The sequence below is a fragment of the Sander lucioperca genome, chromosome 15, assembly GCF_008315115.2.
Source record: "Sander lucioperca isolate FBNREF2018 chromosome 15, SLUC_FBN_1.2, whole genome shotgun sequence".
Taxonomy (NCBI): Eukaryota; Metazoa; Chordata; class Actinopteri; order Perciformes; family Percidae; genus Sander; species Sander lucioperca.
The window spans coordinates 10,952,181-10,968,941 of NC_050187.1; the positions used below are offsets into that span (position 1 = coordinate 10,952,181).

A 16,761-nucleotide genomic window follows, 5' to 3' on the forward strand; every position below is an offset into this window, starting at 1 on the left:
AGTTTTACTACATGTACTCTATATTCAGGGAAGCCTTGCTTTTCTGCAGCAACATCCTGCTTCAGTTTCTTTCAGATTACAACAGAAAATTGTCCACAGTATACCCTTTATGTATCTCAGAGAGCAGTTTGAGGTGCATCTGGATTCTAGATATGGAAAATGGAGATACTTATGGCTCCTTTTCACTAATTCTGTAGATACAATTATTGGATCCTGCAATTCTCTGGACACAAACTTGCAGGCACCCACCACCCCACTTTCTTTCATTTCTGATCCTTCATCCATAGTTGTTTCTTCACTGTGGTTGAGCCTCCAGATCACTGCTCCCTAGATAAACCCTAAGTCTGCATCTATCTCCTTAGACTGTCTGATTAGCACAACGTCATAGAATGGGATAGTAATCCCGGTCTGGGACCAGGAATAGAGCCTTGGGAGGTGCCAGGCCATTGAAGAGACACTGCAGAGCCACCATGCATGTGTCCCTGGGTAATCCCTTCTTAAATAGCCTCTGGGCAGGGAAAGAGGGAGGGGGCTGGGGCAGGGGACGTTACACCGTGGGAGAAGCTCCAGTCAGTGTCCTCTTATCCAAGGGACACACCACAGCAGCCGGAGGAGGAGAGGGTTTCGGATACAGAGACTTGTTGGACTGCGGGAGGACAGTGCTTCGATCAGGATGAACTTTGCTGCCCAGATATTCTACTCAAGCTACTTAAGCGAGCGGCTTGAGCGTTTGTACGCACCCAGGCCTGCAGTTAAAGACTGCGAGGAGAATGACCCTTTCTGGCAGAGGTGGGAAATTACAACATGTAGCCCCCTGGATCCCCCACACCCCTTCCCTAACCAGCGCAGACCCGTAGCAACAGATTTACCTTCTGCCCAAGGTACAGATGACTTCTACCTCCACAGCCTCAGTGCCTCTTTCTTCAGTTACTTCCATTCCTTCTTTTCCACTTTGTTTGCATCCTACCCCGACAAGCACACCCTCAAATCTCCAATCTCTTCCTCTGCCACTTCCTCCTCACCTTAAATGCAAAAGGAAATCAACACAACCACCCACTTGTCTTCCAAATCCATGTTTGGCTGCTGCGATCCCCAAATCAAGGTTTTACGAACTCCCTTCCAACCATCTTTCTCTTCAGATGGTTCCCTCCAAACCTTCTCCTGCTCCATCCAGGTCCCAGGCAGAAATGGCCTCCTCCTCTTCCATTTCCCCGTCTTCTCTTTCCTCGTCCTCAGCTCCTGTTCCTTTTAGAGGAGAGCTACTCCCAACCTTCCAAACCCTGGTAGACTTGCTCCTTCGCATAGTTGCCTACCTTATTCTCCTCTTCGTCCCCAGGTAATTGTCATAGATTTAGAGAAAGACGTGGCATAGGATCAAAGAGGTAGGTTGATCACGAATCCTTTTAGTGCAATACTGTGCCACTGCTTTGTGCAATATATAAAAGACATCACATCTACAGTAGGGTCTTAGCCAACACGGAATAGCATGATTGTCAGGATTTAATACATTGGAATGATTTTGGTCAATATACTAACTTCCAAGTACTTTGTTGTGAGTATCCAAACCTTCAGGTGCTACTTGTGGTATCAGACAAAGAAAGCTGTCATGCCGTCGCCCTTATGACAGAAATATGCAGAATTGCACTTACAACAATGCAACAACAATCAGTCATATTGTGCTTGGAGACATTTTCTCCTCTCAAGTGAACATTGTTCCAGTAATAAAAAAGAAAGCAACTCTGCAGCCAGTTAGGGCATTCATCGTTAAAAGGACATTAAGAAGCTGAGAGTGCAATGATGAAAGGCTGGTGGGCTGAAATGTCTCCTTCCCTTTTGCTTTGTCCTCACTTTTTATTTTTTGTACCAATTTGAATTTAAAGAAGCTATTTTTACCATCTCTTTTGTGGAGGCTTTTTGAGGCTTGATACTAGCTGCCGTGTTGCTCTTTTCCCTCTTTGATGTTGTTTGTGAACTCTGTTTTTGAACCAAAGCACCCTAATCACAGGTGCAACCTCGGACGTTTCAATTCACAGTCTTGTTAAGAGCCCACTGCGCCTGAATAACAGACTGAAATGGGACAGAGGGCAGTAATGGACCCTGAGGACGAGGTGAAAGGTTGCGGTATTGTTAATGACAGATCACTGTGATATGAATAGACTGGGATGTTCTCTGCAGAGTGCGGGCAGATTCAGATGGTTGTTTGGGAGAACAGCTCCACCTGGTGGCCTCTTGGTATGTTAACACACTAAAAGCTCATCCTGAAGCATTTTCATCACTGGATTCTTTTCAACGTTACTCTTCTTCAGTTACTCAGCTCTATCTGGACTCTCATGACGCAGCAAACCCCACTCATCTGTCAAGTTAAAAAAACACTAAGACAACTTTGTGCTCATACTGTAGATCTGGATACAACTGGCATGGCTCCGCTGCTCAACCTTATTCAAACATAGACCATTTGTGATCTGCTTTAGTGGCTAAGTGACAGGGTTAATCTGCAAAGGGTGTTATCCCATTATTGTGTTTATAATGTGCAATGTCATTTGAGAAATGAAAGTAGAGTCAGTATATTTAGGAGGAAATTAAACTATTCAAATGAGTTGTACTTTTTCCAAATTCTTTTTTGGGGCATTTGCACCTCTGTTTGAAAGTGGACAGAATAAGAATGGGGAAGAGAGAGAGGGGTATGGCATGGAACAAAGGTCCCAAGGCCAGATTTGAACCCCTTAAGCAAATATGGCATACGCTGTAACCACTCGGCTACCAAGGCACTCCGAGTCATTCAGTGATTATATTCAATGGCCATTTCCTGAGCTGTTATAAATCAAACTGTCCTGCATGTGGCCTTAAATTGACACTTTAATCGTTTGTGCGTCCACTAAAAAGAGGAGCCAATGAATCATTAATTGACTTCTAGATGTAATCCGTCACAGTGAGTGGAAGCTGGGTTGGCATGAAAGGTGAATCAATTCATCTTAGACTCAGTCTAAGATGAATTGATTGACCATTGGTTTGTGTTTGTGTGTGGGGGGACATTCACATATGGTACCTTCATGCCAGAGTCTGTTTATTTTCAATTGAATCAGTTCAGGGATTATCCAAAAATGTCACTTACACCCGATCTCAAATGTTATTAGGACTGGTGGCTCTGAATTACAGTTTCAGTGTCTAATGGGATTTTTTTTTTGGACTGAAGGTGTTTGGGGGTATGCAAGTTCAACAAATCAACTTTCTTGCAGCTCTAACACCGTATACTGACGACACTAGATGTTATCATTGAAAACCGTTTTCTCAGGAACGAGTTTAGAACCTATAATTAAAAAATCTTAATTGTCTACTTTTTGCATGCAACAGGCAGAAATGTGTCTTTGGTTTGCATCATATCACAGCCAGCCAAGACACATCAAAACACATTTACACACAATAGAAGCTACATTAGGAGAACCATGTACTCAATGGTGATGACTCAAGATGAAATAAATACATATAAAGTGTTGTGTGCTGAGGTAGCAAACAGGCTTCAAGAAGTGTCTGTCCTCACTGGTTACGATATTTTTTGGTAACAGGGACAAAGGATTTTTTCTTTGCACATGGGACTCTGTACCTTGGCCCTGAGGGCAGTAAGTGAAAGTGGTGATTTAAGGGATTACTGTGGTCTTCTAAGATTTTCACATTTCACTGATATTGTTTGCTGGAGGCCACACATAGACATCACTACTTTCTATTCTGGTTCATATCCAAGTGAGACTCTAATTTGTAAGTTTAAAAACATAAACTCGTGTTGATTTGATCTCTTTCACTCTGCCCTATCTAAGATCTACTTCTGTTTGAATGTTTTTTGTTTCTGCAAATATTTTATCATACAGTACACTTTTACCCACCAGATTTCTCTGAGTGAGAATAACATTTCTGGAAGTTTATTATCTGTAAATGATAGACTACATAGATTAAACTAGGTAGAAAGTAACTAAAGTCGGTTTCTTCAGTCCTTGAAACTTGTCTAGATCTAATTCATCACGATGATTACATTACGATTATTTTGTCAGACTTCTGTTGCCTTTTGAAACAAACTCTAATCAAGTAGAGGGTAAATCCCAAATTAGAATTCACCTTATTCATTTAGCTAGAGTACAGGTCAGTTTTCACAAATGATTTGAAATTTAAACGTATCGTCTGTCTGTTGTCTTCTTTCCCAGAGATGAGTTGCGTCTGGGCCCCAGTCAGCCTGGCGGCTCTTACAAATGTGGCCCCGTCAGTAACGGCACTGTGAGCGGCAGAGCCACCCTCATTGAACCAGAGCGGCTGAAGGACTTTGGTGAGGAGGACCTTATCAATGGGGATGTGAAGGTCTATGACACCAAGGTGGTGGAGGGTCCTGAGATCAAGCTCATGGACCCCCCCAAAACCAGACGCCTCAGCGAATTCCGGAACGTCCACAGGCCTCTTGTCCAGTTTCTCCGCTTTGAGGACATCAGCGCAGCGGCCTTCAGGATCCAGACAGTGATACAGAAGACACCCTGCACGGTACGCTAGCAGAGCATGACCTTACGTAGTTTGAAGTGATGTGGTGGGAAAGAAAGTGGCGGGTTCAAAAATGTTTGAATGTCTCAGAAACCCAGAAACAGTGTAAAAGTAAGGACTAAAAGGAATGGACAAACGAGGCTAAATTCATTTCGCCATTGCAAGAAATATACACTCCTTGGACACAGGGTAGAATAATTGAAGTAATAGTTTTTCACCGACTGTAAAGTTCAGATCACTTCTAAAGATAAACATAGAGCTGCTCTTACATTAACATGCTGCTTCTTTTTTGTGTGTGCAGTATTCCAGACTGTCCAAACAGTACGGGATGGAGATCTACCTGAAGAAGGAACACCTGCACTACACAGGCTCTGTGAAGGAGAGAGGAGTCCTGTACCTGCTCACCTCCCTCACACAGGTGAGAGAGAGAGAGAGAGAGAGAGAGAGAGAGAGAGGGAGAGAGGATGATCCTTTCCTGTGTGTGAGGTCACAGCTAGTGTGATTCACTACGGTATGTGTGTGTTCGTGCAGACACACGTGCTAACTGACCATTACTGAAATGTAGGGTTAAAAATAGTCTGAGTGCAGCTTTAATTGGCAGGGGCTTGGCAATGTGTTCCTTTGCAGGCGTATATTGTATGTCTATGAGCAATTGAGTCTCATTTCCCTTTTGAATTTCAATCATTGTCAACAGTATAAATGGACTACCAATGAAGCTTTGCTTCTGGGTTTCTTAGGTGTAGGCTATTTTAAGTTTCTGGCGAGGATAAGGGGTGATGGATTGAGAGGACAAAGATCTTCTTTGTGACAGGAAGCATCAGGGATTATGGGTATTGTGTTCTAGAGTTTGAGAAACACTGGCTTAGGAAAGAGGCAATATGACATGGAAGGCCTCATTTGGTTGCAAGTTTTCAAGTTGATGATGGTTTTGTTGTGTACAGTATATTATGCTTTATGTGGCACATTTGAAGCCAGAAATCAACCTACACACTGAAGTGTTGTAATGAAATATTTTGTATTACTCTGAAGCCCTTTTAAAAGAAATAGTTTGCCAATTTGGGAAATATGCGCATTCCCTTTCTGGTGGAGACTTAGATGAGAATATTAGTTAATTATTAGTTAGTTAAATATAAGGTTAGCTTAATTTAGCATAAAGACTTGAATCGGGGGAAAATAGCTAGCCTGGCTACCAAAATCCACCTACCAGTACCTCTAAAGCTCACTAATTTACGTTATATCTTTGTTAACATTTCAGTATACACTGTAGAGGATTCTTCATTGACGTCCACCAAATCTATTGATGTTGGCTGTGTGTACATATTTATTATATGTAAATATATGCTCAGCATGTGTTTTCGTCCCTCCAGGCGCAGCAGAGGAAGGGAGTGATCGTGGCTACTGACTGTAACTTCTCCATGGCCGTGGCTCACCATGCAGTGGAGCTGAAAATCCCGGTGTTTGTCATCATGCCGTCATGCTGCTCCTCGCCTCGCCTCCGGATCTACAGAGACTACGGCGCTATGGTCATCTCCTACGGCAGCACCAGCCACGACTCCCAGAACCACGCCTGCCATTTGGCCACAGAGAACGGATACCTCTACCTGGAAGAGTCAGTCCCACTCATACTTACTCTAACATTTCACTGTAGTGTTGACATTCTCAACCATCAACCGATAGGAGTATTGCTAAAAAAAAAATACTTAAATGCTTAAAGTAAATTGGAGAATACGTTCACTTGTAGTTTGCAGTTTTGTTTGGATTTGACAGGCAGATATTTTGATTTGTCAGAGCAGGAAAAGCACAGGTGTAACTAACGACGGCTCTGCTCCCAGCCAATCCAGTGAGCCAGTATTCACCGGACTCTATATATAACTGTTAATGTTATTAATTACACCTGTGATTTTCATTACATGTCATTTAGCTGACGCTTTTATCCAAAGCGACTTACATTGCTATATATCAGAGGTCTACCTGCAGAGGTCTACTTGCTCTGGAGCAACTAGGGGATAAGTGTCTGGCTCAAGGACACATTGGTTTATGCATCGCAGTGGGAATTGAACCCAGATCTCCCACACCAAAGGCATGTTATGATGTCAAAAATGTAGAGTGGGGGTTTCTGGACTAGGCTCACTTTTTTGAGATGCATGGCGAAAGTAGAGTCTTAAAGGGTCAAAACTCAAGCAACACTTGCAGTATTAAAGACAAACTTTATTGTGAGACTGACACACTGGCCTGAAACAAGTTGGTTACACAAGGTTTAGACCTTTTATCGCATATCAAAATTCCTGCCATGAATATCTGTTCTGTTGTTACAGCTGGTGAGTTACTGCAAACTATAGGCAGTGGTCAGTGGAAGGCATTTCATGTGTTTAGGAAGGGGAACTCCACCCATATTACACATTAAAGTTGGTTAACTGGTCTTGGAGAGTACCGAGCATATGTGGAAAACAAAGTTGTATCAAGCATTTTGTGTCTCCAGAGGGAGCTGGGCAAAATTAGATAAATTGCCTCAAATGATGTCCCACGAGTCAGCGTTTGAAAATGAAAAGAAATCTTGTAGGATGGAGTTAGAAAGAGAGCAGTGTAGCCCGCTCTTCATCTCTGCTTGTGGCTAGCTGGAGCAGCCTACCCTAACACAGCCGAATCTCTGACTGAACTGTCTGCAGTTGAGTTGCATTGTGGATAATGTAGGAGCCAGGTTTTGACATAAAGAAAAAATTGTAACTTCTTTTATCTGTTGAAACAAAGTCTGCTATTTTTGTGCACAGTTCAGAGCAACTGGAGAGGCAAAGATGAGAAGGGTATAACAAAGGACACCTATGAAGTCAGCTGATCATTTTCACCTGATTCATTCTTTTTCATTCTCTCTGTTTTCTGATGTCCAGAGATGAAAGTGCAGCGTACCTGGCAGGTATGGGCACAGTTGGCATGGAGATCTTAGAGCAAGTGTCCAAACTGGATGCAGTGGTTGTTCCTGCAGCTGGACAGTATGGTCTACTGGCTGGTACAGCTGCAGCCATCAAACACCTCAACTCACGAGTTCTTGTCGTAGTAAGTAATCGCTCAGAAATGAGCTTTTAGAGTCTATAAACATGTTTAACCACTATACCTATAATGTATGGGATGAGTTGCCTCTATCTCACACCAGTGGTGTTTAATGCTGTTTCTTAAAATGAGGTCACATTTCCCATACACCCTTAGGCTACTTCTTATTGCAAAGAAGAGTCTCCTCCTACATCTCCCTAGTGTTGATCCAAGTGTTATTTTCCATTTCATTTGCATTTCTTTCTTAACTAGATAAATGTATTTAAAGTGTTTCCCTTGTTCCACTATCTGCCCACAGCTGAAACTCTGGCAGCTTTAGCTCCGTTTACACTGGAGGAACACAACAGTCTTTTTTTCAATTATACAGAAATTGCCCTATATGTATGAGGAAGCAATCAGTCAAGTTTACTGTCATGTTTATCCCAGCAGTGAACATGGTCCTGTTTTCATCATAGTAATCATACAATTTCTTCATATTTTATTAATGTAAAGTATTGACGACAGTCTTATAATACATCCATGATCGAAGATGTAGTGCATGTAATTACAGTGGGCAGAATGCTTGCATGAGCGATTTTATTTTGAAATGAAGTCTGCCTGAGTAGCAACATGTCTGCATTACATGTTCTAGGTGAATATGAAGAAAAAAGGTTCTTGCATTTAATGTCCTGGATTCAGCTTGTATCATAAAAGGGATACATGTAGATTAGGGAGAATAGGCATAATGAATTATGGGATTGAAACATAATATTTTTAAACACACCAGCGACTCTATAGATGGCATTTTTTGTGGGTTGGTCGGTAGAGCCACCACTTTGGTCCGGACTGAAATATCTTAAAGGTCCAGTGTGTAACGTGTTTAGTTGTTCATTATCAAAATCTGGGTTGCCCGTTCACAAACTTGTCCTTTTTCATGAATATTTACCACCACCATCAATTCCAAGTATTCCTTTTGGCTTGAAATTTTACATTTGCATTCGCATGAACTGGGGTAGACGCTCTATATTCATGTGCCATCTTGAAATACGTTAGCCGGTAAGGGACATACAGGACATACTGCTCCGCCTTTCGCGTTTTCGCTGTCACATAATAAACTCACAGGTGCTGCTAACGCTGCTAATGGGTAGAGAAGGAAACATGGAGGACCACACGTATTCAAAATCCAAATTACAGTAACAGGAGTCTTCTTCTTCGCCCAGAAAAAGAAAAAGGATATTGAAAAGAGCAGGAGACCGGCTTTTTGAAGCGTGAAGGCTACCGTAGCTGTAATACGTACTTTGAACTGCGTGGTGCGAGAGAGTTGATTGCGATATATGTATATACACATTGGACCTTTAACAACCATTTGATGGATTGCTATGAAATTAGGTACAGACATTTATGTCCCCCTCAGGATAATTTTTTATAACTTTGGTGATCCTTTACTTTTACATCTAGTGCCACCATCAGGTCAAAATGTAATTTTGTCCAATACTTTGGTTTATGACAAAATACTTGCAAACCAAAAGCCTCAGCTGTACTTGGTGTTTGGTGCTTATTAGCAAATGTTAGCATGCTAACATGTTACACCAAAATGGTGACCATGGTAAACATACTGTACCTGCTAAACATCAGTGTGTTGGCATTGAAATTGTTAGCATGCTTACGTTAGCATTTAGCTCAAAGCACCGTTGTGTCTAAACATAGCCTCACAGAGGCTAGCATGGCTGTAGCCTCTTGTTTATAAATGTGGTAGTATGGTAAAACTACATGGACTTTCTCCAACAGGGAGTTGAACCAGAAGGTTTCCCTCTGCTGCTACAATCTCTGAAAACTGACAGTCCAATCAAAGACTTGCACAGCAACCCCAATAAGAAACTCTATGGAGGTAAGCTCAGTTCAAAAGTTATTAGTCGCTTCTGGTTCCAGACATGTAGCACAGAACTGTCACATGAACGTTGCATGGACATCATTAGTATCTGCACATATGGCTTCATGATTTCTCTCCAGCAGTAACTGATCGTATGTTGATCTTCTGTCTCTTCTCAGATCTTATGGAGCGTTCCCTGGGTGTTAACACCTTCCAGCTGGCAAAGAAACTAGTAGATAAAGTCATCACTGTCAGGTACTGCATCTCCACAGCACTTTGAAAGGTTTTACTATCTAGTGTGTGAAAAAAATATGGCCTGTTAAAATTCAGATTATGCTTCACTGTTATAAGCCATCTTTTGACTGCTGAAATTTTGACTAAATCTTCTCACATCAAACCTCATTTTAAAAAGTAACGGACTTTGGGAATGCTCTCTTGTTTACTAATTGTGATATTTAATTGAAAGGCTGCTGTCCCCTTTTTTTGCTTTCTTTGCCTCTGCAAACACAGTGAGGAGGACTCTCTGGTGGCGATGCTGCGGTTTCAGGAGTTTGAACGCTCCACTGTTGACACAGAGGGAGCCATGGGACTGGCTGCCATCTTGGCTGGACAACTACCGGAACTGAAAGGCAAAAAGTGGGTCAGACTTGTTAATATTATTGAACCTGACTGAGCCCTTTTGGGAAATGCTCTGACAGAAGTCAGGAACAGACAGCAGCATTCATGTATTGCTTTTAATAGGTAAATATCTTGTAACTAAAGCATTCCTTTTCATGTTTATACAGTAGAAGTATCATGTGTGTAGTTTTTTTATTTAATTATGTAAAAGCCTTTGTATCATATTGAATATAGTCCTGTGAGGGCTGAGACATTTTTCTTCATGCCTGAGAAGCCAACATGTTGGCAATACAGCAATGTCAGCAGAGCTAATCCCTTTGGCTGCAGATTAAACAAGACTTCCTCTGTGTGTGTGTGTGTGTGTGTGTGTGTGTGTGTGTGTGTGTGTGTGTGTGTGTGTGTGTGTGTGTGTGTGTGTTGGTGTGTTTGTGTGTGTGTCTGCTGTAGGGTCGCTGTAGTGGTGAGCAGCGCTAACATGGAGCTGGAGCTGATGAGGCAGTGTGTGGACCGAGCCCTGGTGCTGGACGATCGGGTCAGTAAGTTCTCTGTGAAGCTGGGAGAATGGCCAGGAGACATGGCTAAGCTGCTGGACGTCCTGTCCAGAGAGGACGTCAGGTAGGGTCAACATCCTTCCATTTAAAGATCTTCTACTCAGTCGCTTCATGCTAAGGGCCAATCTGTTTTAATGTTTAATGTCCCTTGACTTTACCCTTAATTCTTTGCTTTCTCTTTGTCTTTTTTCCTCCCAGGTTGTTGGACGTCTGCCATCGGAGACAAAGTGACAAGTCAGACCTCTTCAAGGCAAAGGTAGACGACTAATCTCTCTTCTTCACCTCATTCTTTTTCCTCCTCCTCTTCAATCCACTCATCTTCTTTTTCTGTCATTGCCATGGAACTTATGGCTTTGAATTGGCAGGAAAACATTGCGTGACTCAGAGGGCCAAAAATACAAATCAAGTGAAATATAGAGATATCTATGCAGTTTTTTGTAGAATGTGTATGCGGCAGGGGCGATTCCAGGATTTTTTAAGTGGGGTGGCACGGGCAATAAACAGTCAGGGGGGCCGGGGGTGGGCATTTTATCAGAATACAGCATAGAAAATCTGCTTAGAAATATAGGAAATATTGGATAGGATAGAACATAATGTAATTCTGCTAAATAAAACATCACATTCATTCTTAGTTTTATTTGTTTTCATTTTAAACAAATTGTATATCCGAATACAATACACATTTTCTATAAGCTCAGTGTGCAACTTTTTAAAAAAAATTCCAATTCCAGTGCTGGTTCCATGGTATCACAATTTTGGATAGTCATCATGGAAACATTAATTGGTCATGTGACAAGGGCTGGGATAATTGGCAGAACAGGCAGCCAAGTGATACTCTGAGCAAATGGAAATCACAATTGTCAGATTGACAGCACTCTAGCCTAATGGATTGGGGGGGGGGGGGTGCCACCTCGTGCCCCCCTTCTAGCCCCGCCCTTGGTGAACCTTTCACTGCAAGAAATACTACCACTTTCTAATAAGGAACCCTTCATAAAGTTGTTTTCATAATTTAAAAATCAATTATTAATGCTTCATAGATCAGTTACAATCCACTAAAAAAGAACACATTTTGAGTTTCCAGGTTGTGAAAAAATTCTCACTGGTTGGCTGCAGTTGATATGGAGCTAAATAAATTTATTAGCAACTTACAACTGCATATTTTATGGTTCAAAACTCTTTAAAACATTTATAATTGCAGACGTGATTTCCTATTTGAAAGTGAAGTGAACCCATGAGTATGTAGGAATGAATTACTAATATTCATAACTGCATTAATACCAAAATTCCTGTTACAAATTAAAAGTTGAATTCGTAAGCACTAAAACGCACCCTCGCTCAATTCAAAGCAGTCTGATATTTTATTGCTACATGCTTAATTACTTTGTCTGTTGTGACCAGCTAGCTTATGTTGGCTAATGTTAGTGAGTGCTAGCATACTGTAGATACATTATTGCTGTGTAACTGGCAGTGCTGAGTCAGTTTGCAGACTTCATGACTCTACTTGTGCTACTGCAATGCTGCATTCACATGCTCCTCGGATTTTCCCATTTCCCAAGTTGGGAAGCCGTTCTTCTGACTTTGGTGTGTTCATAAGCTTTAAGTCATAATGTGGAAAAGACATGGACGCTTCAAAGAAGTGTTGTATTGTATTGCTCAGAGTAGGGCTGGACGATTAATCAAAAATGTATCAACATTGAAATTCAGAAGCTGTTATCGACGTATTTTTCCAGTGACGGTAATTCCGATAATTTATTCCTGTTCATAGGCCTACTTTCTCCTTAGGGACCGTTCGGTATTTATGGAATGGACCACCGGAGGAAAATAGGGAAGGGTCATGTCTTTTTATTTTTTGTCGATGGGAGGGTCATCCAATTTTTTTTTTGTCTAGGGGGGAGGGTCACCCAACTTTTGTGTTCATGAGAATAGCAAAATTTCAAAGTGGCTTGTTTGGTGCATATTTATCCATGTAGCTCTCAGTCTCGGCCCCTATTGTTAGCAGATGGGTCCCTCCCTGTTTAGTCAGCCAGACTGAGCTGCCAAACTGAATAAATCCCGCTCACACACAGTAACTTAGTATTTGAAGTAATGAAGTAATGCAGGAAGTGTGCATTTAGTTTCCATACTTATTGTGTTTCCAGAACAATGTTAGTGAGTAAATCTCCTGAAATGGCCACCACACCATAACAGAGGAGTGTAATGCGTAAAATGAGAATGCAGAGGTTTAGTCACGTTTGACATGGCTATAAAAAAACAATGGGTATCTATACATCTTTGCCAAGTGCAAACCAGTACAGAAGGCATCAATAAATTGTTGGGGAGGGTCATCCCTTTTTTCCATATCATTTCATAATCCAAAATGTATTGCTGGTGAAGGGAGGGTCACATTCTACCGCATGTGTAGTCACGTGACTTCGCCTGGACCAGTCAGCTGCATGGAAAGCATAATAGAGGATAACTCAAACACAGAGTCTGAGTCAACTGAGCAACAAAAAAAACGCAGTGTTCGTCGTCTGGAAACATTTTGGCTTAAATAAAAGATGATTTAGAACGTGATTAATTATCGTTCATTTATCGTTATCGAGGTAGAATGTGCAATTAATCGTGATTTTGATTTTAGGTCATATCGTGCAGCCCTAGCTTAGAGCATTTAAACAAGTTGTTTCCAGTATTTATTTCCAGTTTGAAGCTTTATATTAGTGATTTTGTCCCAGTACATTGCCCTAAAACCACTAAAATATTGCATTAACTGACCTGTTATCAGGGTTAATGCTAACAAATCACTTTTCTAACATAGTTCACTCTACGTGGATAGCAACTAACGGTTTCAACCTAATACCATAATACAAATTGTGATTAATATTCAATACATGATTTAATAAAAAATAAAAAAATGACTATCAACCCGACATTTACGTTTGCCCGCCATGTAACTGCGTTATGATACTAACTCGACGAGTCATTTTTACCAAAATCTTCGCCGACTTTACGTGCTGTTGGAAACTAATTTTTTTGATTATTGTGACACCACATGACTGCCGCATAAAGTTTTAGAATTAGCATTTTAGCATTGGCTGCTGTTTAGCAAAAGTTACATAGTCTCACGTTAAAATTGTAATTACCTCAGGGCGACCTCTAGCTCACCCATTAGAGTGTGCGCCCCATGTAGGCAGAGCCCTTGGCAGCGGCCCAGGTTTGAATCTGACCTGTGGCCCTTTGCTGCATGTCGGCCCCCCTCTCTCTCCTCTTTCCTATCTTAAACCGATCACGGTTTAATCGTATTTAAACGATTTTACCGTTTAAATACGGTAAAATCGCATTTACCTTGAAACAAATGAAAAAAAAGCTATCACTGGACAGGGATGAACTCCGATGCAAAGAAACATAATTCAATAATCTTCTTGAAGAAATTGTTCTGTCTTGATACGAGAGTTGCCTTATTCTATCTTGCCTCATTGTGTCCTGGTTCTTCAGGATAGCCTCTGCAGTCACACTGACAAATTGGCACCATACTGTTTATTCACCAGCCGTGTCGGATGGTGAAAGGTGTTGCATAATTAACTGCCGACGCGCTCACTTCCTTCATTCTAGTGTGTGTTATGTCAAAGGGCTAACTGTGTGTGTGTGTGTGTGTGTGTGTGTGTGCGTGTGTGTGTTTCGACAGGTGGAGTGTGTGGTGGAAACCAGGGATAAGACACAGAGCAATCATCTGCGCAAGACGCTGAGTGAGCGCTACCCGTCTATATGCTGGCTGGACCGGTGATCACAACAACAACATGAACACAAACTAAATTAACACTAGAAAAGAAAACCACACAACAACAAAAAAAAGACGAAATGACACATTCATAAAATGTGAGATGACGTGCACACACATCCTGTAACATACACTACTATGACATATACACATGTTAAACACGTATGAACTCTGTTATAGGAATCTCATTAAAACAATGGCTGTTAAGCAAACCTAAGTGTATACAGAAAAGCCTTGAGATTATGTAGCGAATACTATTCATATTACTTCTATTACTTATGCTGCTATTGTTCTTTAATCATGGCACCCTGTAATTACGGTAAAGTGGTTAGACTGCATTCAGAAGATTCATAAAGTTCTAATAGTTTAATCACAGAATCATGCACTGTAGATACAGTACAGGCTTATAGTGCTCTCTTTCTAAAGTAAGTACACACTATACAGCTCCCTAAACCACCAGGATAAAATATATGTATTTTTCAATCCATATTGTTTTTAAACTGTTGTATATATTTCTGTATTTATACTGTCCGAGATGTTAGAGTTAAATCCAAGTAAGTGATCTCCAAATAAAAATGGACTAATTCTATGACTTGTTCTGATGGTTTTCTGATGTTTGGGAGAAACGAAATGTATGTATAATTTCAAACCTTCTCTACTTCTTTCTCTTATTGGTGGGGGTAATTTCTCAAAAGTAAAAGTGAGGAAGGATGTGGAAGTAAGTTGTTTTTATGCTGCCCAATGGCCAGATTAATAGCTAGAGACAGCTCTAGTGGAGACTGGGCTGTTTAAGACGGGCTAATGCTCTTAAGTCCGTAAGCAGAGGACATCATGACCCTGTGCTACTGGTTCAGCCTCATTGGGACAACAGGTTTGTCAGTCTGCTTGAAACACAACTTCAAATAAATGCTAATGTTACTCTGTGTCTGCTGGATGTGTAAATAACATTAACTCTGAGCTCTGAGGTCTAAGCCATTCTTTTCCCGTCTTTGGTTTTCCTGGATTCCTTGTGCAACAGGGGCGATTCTAGGATCAGACCTTTAGGGGGGCTCAGCCCCTAATGAGAATGTGACACGGATACAGCGCCTTGCAAAAACACCCCCCGCTAAATCAGTAATTCCATTAGCTGATAATCTCTGAGCTAGCTACTGAACAACAACGTCAGCTAACGTTTTTTGACACTATGATGGAACTAAACCTGACACTTTATCAGTCCCTCCAGAAAAACGCGATTATGTGATGGCATAATTCAATGCATAATCAGCCAAAGTCCGCATATTTATGTGGGGGCCGCATTTTTTCAAATATGCCGCACTTTCACTGCATAAATTGCCGATTTCCACACAAAATATGCAGGGCTTGCATGATTTCATAATCCCCGCATTTTCGTTGTAAAAAAGTCACATATATCTTAGCAGAAAGTTGAAAAATGTTGCATTTATTTCACACAAGAGCAGCCATTTTCCCCTGTTGCCATGGGAACATTATGAAGTGACATAATTACGCGACGTGAACATCATCGAAAAGCTGCAAACCCCACGATGAAGCCATGATGAAACCGCAGTTTTTGCAAGTTCCCGCAATTTCATTGCATAAAATTGCATAAATATCCCGCATATTCCATCGCATTTTTTAACAAAACATGCCGCATAATCAAGGATTTTTGCCCCCAACAATCACAAAAAAACTCCGCATTTTTCTGGAAGGACTGCTTTATAAGTCACAGTAATAACGACCAATTTGACACAATGTTCTAACATTCAGCAATTTTAGTTGCTTACGTTTCAATTTGGGTTCTAATCTGCGCCATGGAATTACCAACTTCTTCTCTAGGGACTACCAACGTTAAACTTTACAACCGCACTCCTGCTCTCCCTCTGACAGATTAGATAGAGACTCAGCCAAAGGCGGGAGTCTGGCACAACCACCTCCGATTGACTGTTAATCCTGTCCTTGATGGGGTTACAGGTGCATAGCATCGGCAACAGCGACACAGGATATTAAACCTGTTTTAAACCCTTTAAATCTGTAATTGTTTGTCCTCTGTCACTAACAGACAAGTTCGCAAACTCTCAGCTTGAGCCCCCCTAAAAAGGGTCTAAAATCGCCAATGTTGTGTAACCTCATCCCTGTTATGTGGTTGCAACAAGAACAACCTGGGCTATCAGGATATATATGCACATATATATGCTGCAGGGATGTCACATGAATGTATACATTCTTATATGACTAGAAATAAAAAAACTAAACAGAAATTAAATCTCACAGAAACGTATTGAAATCACATAGATAACAATAATGAATAAGATCTTTGGCTTTTGAAAATTGTTCTCTAAGTCTTGGCAATAAGAAGAAACACTGAACCTAACACAAATATAAAACAATGTAGGTTTTTCTTCCCATTAAAATCCATACACTTTTATCCA

General features: G+C 41.1%; 1 protein-coding gene across 1 annotated transcript; it reads left to right on the top strand.

Moving 5' to 3' along the window:
- Positions 1 to 516: 516 nt before the first annotated feature.
- On the top strand, positions 517 to 15,254 carry LOC116039427 (L-threo-3-hydroxyaspartate ammonia-lyase). Its single transcript, XM_031284280.2, has 11 exons — positions 517 to 789; positions 4,194 to 4,521; positions 4,820 to 4,936; positions 5,886 to 6,127; positions 7,404 to 7,569; positions 9,331 to 9,430; positions 9,592 to 9,667; positions 9,923 to 10,048; positions 10,478 to 10,645; positions 10,780 to 10,837; positions 14,243 to 15,254. Exons 1-11 carry the CDS (start codon positions 674 to 676, stop codon positions 14,339 to 14,341), a joined length of 1,596 nt encoding a protein of 531 aa, XP_031140140.1. The 5' UTR covers positions 517 to 673; the 3' UTR covers positions 14,342 to 15,254.
- Positions 15,255 to 16,761: the final 1,507 nt, after the last annotated feature.